Source organism: Limulus polyphemus, unplaced genomic scaffold, assembly GCF_000517525.1.
Source record: "Limulus polyphemus unplaced genomic scaffold, Limulus_polyphemus-2.1.2 Scaffold102, whole genome shotgun sequence".
NCBI lineage: Eukaryota > Metazoa > Arthropoda > Merostomata > Xiphosura > Limulidae > Limulus > Limulus polyphemus.
The window spans coordinates 547,268-555,055 of NW_013665712.1; the positions used below are offsets into that span (position 1 = coordinate 547,268).

At 28.7% G+C, this 7,788-nt stretch overlaps 1 protein-coding gene across 1 annotated transcript in view; it reads left to right on the top strand.

The window, feature by feature from the left end:
- The first annotated feature begins 634 nt into the window (after window positions 1–634).
- Window positions 635–7,788, top strand: part of LOC106470170 (cAMP-dependent protein kinase type II regulatory subunit-like) — a 95,645-nt gene continuing 88,491 nt past the window's right edge. The window contains exon 1 of the mRNA XM_013930702.2: window positions 635–1,187. Coding sequence (XP_013786156.2) covers window positions 959–1,187 — 229 coding nt within the window. The 5' untranslated portion in view covers window positions 635–958. The remainder of the gene's footprint in view (window positions 1,188–7,788) is intronic.

Genomic DNA, 7,788 nt, shown 5'->3' on the forward strand with positions numbered 1-7,788 from the left:
AAAATTATTTATACAGAAGAAAGTAAAAATATATGGATTTCTGCCAATGTTCCCATGGTAAGAATTGATGATGCTAAAACAGAGAACTCGTAGTTTGTGTTATTGAAGCTTATCTGTACGTGCAATATCATTATAAATGTTATGATGGTGTGCATGCCTTTTATAAGACGGCGAATAATGATTACAATTACATTTCTCACAAGACATTAGTATTAGGCCTAATGCATTTTAATTGATTCCCTTGGGGCTTTTCAAAAATTAGAAAAGTGTATAATAATAGTATTCCTAATCCAACCATACTACATTTGTCATATCTATCCCTAAGAGACTAGATTAAAAATATAGTATATAAAAATGCATTAAGCCTACTACTAATGTATTATGAGAAATATTTTTATAACTGTGTTTACGATTTAGTGACTATATATGCACTTAAACATCAAAGGAAAAACAGAGCTCGTATTCTAGTTCTTAACGTATTTAGGATTCATTTTCCGAACTTATTTTCACTTTGATCTTATTTCGAATGCTTTTTATGTAAGTTATTCCCGTTCGATGGCGTATCAGCTGCTGCTAGGCAACCTATATAACCTTAACGTTTTAGTACATACTGATTCGTTCGTCTGGTCTTTCACGCGCATGAGTGGAATAGTGTTCGTTTTTTCTTTTTTTAACCTACACTGATTCTAAGTTTCGTATTATAAGTTCTAGCATAAGCACGTTAACAGACAACGACTTTGATTCCGATTTATTGTAATATTATTACTAAGTTTAAGAACGCAGTCAAACGTACTCTTGTTGAGTCCAAAACCTATGAAATAGACACACTATTCAGCTAGTCCTTTAAAATATTTTATGTGCACAATAATTAGGAAATTACACAGAATATTTGATAGTTGTAATTGGATGAATAAGTCCGCTTTTTAAAGTTTTAGTTCTTGCCGGTGACAATCTTGGTATGATGAGTGGGACAAACAGAATATCTGTTCCTCCAGAGTTAACGAGCATTCTCCTTGAATTTACAGTCAATGTCCTTATTGAAAGGCCATCAGATATTGTGAGTTATGCTGTTAATTATTTTACGAAGCTTCAGACAGAACAACAGCAAAATGGTAGTAAAAAAACAGCTTTTCAGGACGATGCAGAAGTCAGCGAAGATGACGATATTCTGGATGAAGAACCACCAAGTAGGCTAACCCTAACATTTTGTAACATCGATTGACATTTATTGTTTGTAACGTTTTTTAGGTGTAAGCCTAATCGGTTGGGTTAGGACTAGGCAATACATCTGAGATCAAAGTTTGTTTGCCCGTTTTGACATTATATATACATGATAATTGATGCAGTAAGGCTAGAATTTCATTTCAATTTTCATGTATCAACTCATGGGATGTTTTTAAAGTTTAACTGAATGAATGAGATCAAAGGATGGTGAAAGAAAGGCGTGAGACTGAGAGATTGGATTAGGAGAATCTGCTGTTTCAGAATTCAAGTGTTTGTTTTTCGTATCCCTTATTTGTTTGTTTATTAATTTTATTTCATTTATAATTCTACTGCGTTCCAAACTTACAGATTTGATGCCATGGTGGGTAGCCTGCCTAGTGTAATTTGTAGATATGTTAATCTGGTTTGCATTGTATTACAATATGCAATTTGTTTTAATTACCATGATCATTTAATGTCAGCTATATACTAAATATATATGCTACAAATGTATAATTGTTAAATATTTATTGCAGCAAAACTAACATTCAATAATCATTCAATATAAGAATAGTAATTAAATAAGCTTGCTTAATAATAACTACAGTATTTAATGTTTAGATAACTCACAGAAACTGCTTTTCTATGTCCTCACTCATGGCAAAATTTCATATTGAATTCCATTCAAATATATAACTTACAATCTTGTTATACATGTCTGTCATTTACCCACATCTTTAGAGGATATGCCATACATTTTTAAACACTAAATAGTAAGTGTTAGACTAATTTTGTTTGGCCATATGTTCTTGTTAAACATTGCTTTTCTCAGGTTGTAAAACACTAGTATTATTATTATATTTGATAAGAAATAATCTGCCCACTTCAACTTAGGCATATGAATAGTATGATAGTTTTTCTAAAGACACATTGAAACTGATTTTTAGCTTAGAATATTTGATACATTCAAATTTACATTTAAAAAAATTTTTTCAACATTTGACAGCATTCCAGCCTTCTTACTATAGATAAAAGAACTGTTTTAATGTATCAGTAACTGATACTTGGGCTATTGATATATATATATATATCTATACAGTTGTGAACTGGTAAGGTTGATATTCAAGTATAAGTAAAAATAAGCTCTAACACCTAGATTGAGACTTTTATTGACTCATTGCTTTTTTTTTTCCTACGATTATTGGAATAGTTTATCAAATGAAGTGTGTATGTATGTATGTGCATGTGTTTACATAAAGTGTATATTGTTCTAACCCTTTGTATAAGAAGTACCACATAGTCTTAAAGGTATATGCTAATAAATCCTTTCAACTGGACTGACATGAGATATTCTTGTTGATAGTTTAACATCAAGATTTGCTAAACATAGGTATTTTTTAGAAAAAATGTAGAATGCTTTAAAACGGATTTTACAGGGAGCTGGGTTATTTAGGTAATGTATTGGATTGCCTTTAGGAATTGAAGTATCTATTTTTAAATCTTTTTTTATTTTTTTCAAACCTATATTTATTTGCAAGTATGTTGTAAAACTTCATCCACTTTAAAATTTATTTTATGTTAATGAAATAACACACAAGAAAAAAGATTCCACATTATCTTTATGAAGAAATGATTCATGTACAATTCACGTAAAGTAAACACAGCCGGACTATAGAAGATAACCATGTGTACAGGTTTTGTCTAGAGCAGGAACTAGCAAACACCCTGTTATAGTTACTTGTAAATATATTAGTGAGAATAACATAGATATGGTACTGTGAATAATTTTATATTTTCTGTAATAAATGTTCTTTTTTTTATTCTGTTACAAGAATGTGGCCCATACCAATTCACTAAATAAGAAACAAGCAAATATGTACAAATTAGAAAAACCTAATCCCTCACATAATTTTCTTTTTTCTACTTTTCTTTTGTTCACAACCACTGTTTTTTTTCAGCATATGGTGAAATTTGACATGCCCCCTGTTGTTGACACGTGTAACCTCTAACAACAAAATATGGAATGATTCTTTTGTTAGGTCCTTTTGTATACAATAAATATGTGGAAATACCAGACAGTTATACACATCGCAAAAAAGTAGTATTTGTTGTTTTCTTTAAAACCACATAGATCTATGATCTCTGTGGTTGAGCTAAAATTTGAGTTGGATTTCTATAACCCCAAAAATATGCTTATTTAACTATTTTTGTCAAATTATTTTTTGATGATAACTTTAAAAGTTTACATATATTGAAGGGGATTTGTCACACATTATGACTATTTCATTTAATGTCATCTAATTAATCAATAAAATACTTAAACGTTCCTAGAAAAAATTATTAAAAGTACAATAGTTGTTTCTTAGTCTTTTTTTTTGTTTCAAGATGATAGAATAGATCTTTGTTTTGTTTTAGTAGCTTTTTTAATTAAAGGTGCCGAGTTGTATTTACATGTGTAAATATCAATTAAATAAGATTATTTCAAATTTTACTTTATGTTTGACTAGCATTCTAGAATCTGATAATCTCTCATGGTCACCAAACACACCTATTAAACTATAAGTGTGTCATTTCTGGTTGTAAACTTCTCCAATTGAGCTTTGTAAAATACAGTGTCATGGCAGAATTAAGTATTATTGTTATGAAATTTTCCTAGTATATCATTAAGTGATCTCATGATAGTGATTAATCTTCTGTGACAATGATTATTCTAGTTTTGCTACTTGGAAGGTATAATACTATATTTTGTGATAATCTGTCTTAATCATTAGAAATTTTTTCATTAACTTGTATTTAATGTTTTCTAAATAATGATAATTGTTCTCATATAGCACTATGATAGATTGAAGTAAACGTTTCTTTTGTTATAACTTTATTCATTGATGTATTTGATTGTGCCTGTAAACATAGATCATATATTTGGCAGAAACTTTTTGGGTTAAAAATCAGTCTTCATGCAAACTGTATAATATACTAAGTTATGTACATGTTATTGAACTCTTACCAAATTAATAATATATGAAGATGCATATAATTTGAGTAACTTGATAAGTTTTGTTTTAGTCTGAAGAAGTGTAATTAGTTTTTTTAGTTTTTAGGCTACAAATTTTACTTACAAATAATACCCAGATAATTAGAACAAAGTATGGTAACCTCATTGACAGGTGACTCATATGTGAAAATAACACTCATGTTACAAGATGTGCTATAGGAGTGTAAATAACAAGCATTTACATGTAGAATATTTTCTTACTTTTTCAATGAGTGTGTAAATCATCTAATGATTAACAAATACAATCCTCTTAATGTCTCACCTGGTGATGAAAAGGTTTTGGTGTATATGTGTTAAGAACATGAAAGAGATTTCTGTACATGAATAAAAAACAAATATGTATTGTTTTGAGGTCCTTGAGAGTTATAATTTTCTTAACTCCATGAAGGAAATAGAATGGTTATTGATTGAAGCTTGTTTCTGTATGTGGATTTGTCAAAGATGTTTAAATGCATATTTTTTACTAGTATGTAATTTAAAAATGCATAATTCTTTTATAAAAATATATTATTTCACCAACAGTAGGTTTTTGTATTGTTATTGTCCTGAAAAATAATTTGGACATACATTTAATTGTTTAAATTTGTTTTTACTAATGCAAAGTTTTCAGTGTTTAAAATTTTTCTCTTCATAATAGCTCTAAATGTTGTAGTTATTAGGATTTTGACATTATAAATAGAGTTAAGGTAATGTACAACCTGCAGTACATATGATAAAAACCTAAAACTGGTTTGGGAAGTAGAATATTAACTTTGTTGATGTGCTTTATTGACTGTTTAAATATTAGACACTAGCAATGAGCTAGTAACTGCTTAAATGTATTTTCCACAATCACTTATTCATGAAAAGTAGCATATTATTATTGAAATATCCAAAGTCTTAGATGAATTGGTGAGGAACAAACTATTTAAGAAAGAAACTGAATGTATGCGAGTGTGATTACCGTTGTTAGTTTTAGGTTATTTTTAAATTTCTGGAATCTTATTTTTCTTACATATCACAAAAGGAGTGGTATAAGTCTGTTCATGATCTAGAGTAAAAAACAATAGTGGTAAAAAAGTTGTGTGTACACACATATATATATGAATAATATTAAAGTAATTTTAAACTAAGCAAATATTATATATATATATATAATTTGACTTCATTTAAAATGATAATCACTTTATTTGCTAAAAACGTTATTACTAAAGTTCCCTTAAATTTTTTTAGCCATGTCATAGCAGCTCACAGAATTGCTCTGAGGTTTTTTTTTCATGTACAAACTTTTAGCTTAGAGCTCCATCATCTATTGATTGTTTGAACATTTTTTAATCTATTGATCAATTTGAGATCTAATTACAGTTTTGGCCTCAAGAGGTCAAAACATTCTGATTGATATATTTGATCACGCTCAAGGTCTCATAGATTAATTTACTCTAATACTGCCTAAAAGAATTTCAATTTGAGAGTATGCTGGAAGAAATCCTGGTGAATGATAAAACCGAATCTGATATATGCACGCCCTATGCTTGATATTGCTGGCACACAAAAATATAGCTAATAAAAAGAAATAAAAGGCCTCATAGATTAATTTACTCTAATTCTGCCTAAAAGAATTTCAAATGATGTGGCTATTGAGGATTCCCTCTTGTTTATGTTAATTTCCTTCATAAAATTTTTTTACCTCTGAAGAAGATAGGTCCACTTTTCGAAAGCACTCGGGTTATACGGTTTTTATTCATTTCTTTCATAGAACTAATATTGATTAAGTTAGGTTTTTCTTTTTAATGCTGTAATTCATTATTTTTAATCTGTTAGTATTATGTTTGTCACATGGAAAATTTACATGTATCAAATAAATTTTAAGTTGTCTATATAAGTTGAAAAACAACTTTTATTTTCTACATTTTGTGTTTCTTACTTTGCATCTGATTTTGTGTACAATATTCTTAGCTATTTATATTGTTAAGTAATGGGCATATCTATGGAAAATCAAGTAAAAACTGACATTATTTTAGAATCGTGTTATTAGAATAGAGGACCTAGTTTTATGTATTCTTTAATAGTAGGAGTCCAGTTATAAAAGAAAATAAATTATAATGTACTTTAAAGGGTTCAAATTGAAAAGAACTGAAACTGTTGAATTTTTCACAAAAGTAGCCTAGTTCCACAGAAAACAACATGCTTTCTAAGTTTCAATACCAGCTTCATTTAGTGAAAAAAAAATTGTTCATGAATATGAATGTTTTGTTTTTTATATGACTCCATGAAAAACAAAATGTGTATGTACAATTCAGAAAAAATCTATTACATACATACATATATATTGCAATATACAAGGAATTTGTTTATATATAATACATGTATGTTTCAGACTTGTTTTTGTATGTGTCAATATAAAGAAGTGAAACAAAAACATTTTTTTCTATCTTATGAAAAGTGTAACAGCTAAAATAGAACATTAAGATAATATACTATATTATTACTTTGCTTGTAACCCATCTTTAAACTTCTAAATAAATATACTAACATTTTCATTTAGCTACAACTTTTATTTTGATATTGTGTAATTAAGAAAAGAAAAATATTAGAATACAGGATTTTTTTACTTTAGCTAATTTGGAGCTAAAATAATGCTCATTTGAACAAATTTGTGACCCCAAACATTTATAGAAATTTACTCAAAATTCATAACTTTATTATCCTATTGTGTTTGCAGATGAATGAATAGTAATTACTTGGGAAGATACATTCTTTTAGTACTTTTCACATGTCATTTCTTATTTATAACAGATATTGTAAATACATATCTGCAAATGAACAACAGTTTACACAAGATTCTATTCAAAAGATCCTTTGAGGAACTCTGTAATACATGTAGGTGTTACGATTATTCACCACGGATTTGAACAAATATATTCGTTTCAAAGGGTATTTACCACGACTACAAACAGGGATATAATATTTTCCTTCAGTAAAGTGTCTTTTGAAATTTATACCCCGCTCTGAACCTTTTGTGAGTATTATTAGTTTCTACATTTCTTACGTAGTTATGTTAGTTTGCAGGTTAACGACAGTCAAAGTAGACCCTTTTTTTCATGACATACACAAAGCATTCGTTCAGTTCATGATGTTTTATACGAGAGTAGGAGCTTCGTTTAGCCTAATTGTATTTACAAGTTTTATGGTAGGTGTGATTGTCTTGTATTCAAGAGCCCATCAAAGAAGCTATTCTATATTTTGTTGTCAGAAGCTGACTGTGTCAACAAATGGGAGCGTGTAAACTTTCAACATTCACTGATAAGACTGTTCTCTGATGTATACAGTTGTAACAGGCGGCATTTTAATAATCCGTTTGTTACTGTTTTTTCATTTTTTTTTATTTTACGGTATTGCATGCGACATGAGTAAGGAATTTCTATTATAGGCTTAACTATCGCAGTATATGATATTCATAGGTATATATATATATATATTACTTGTAAAGTTTTTCGGTGTACAAAACTTGAAGATAGCTTTATATGCGGAAACATCTGTTAGCTGAGTTCTTG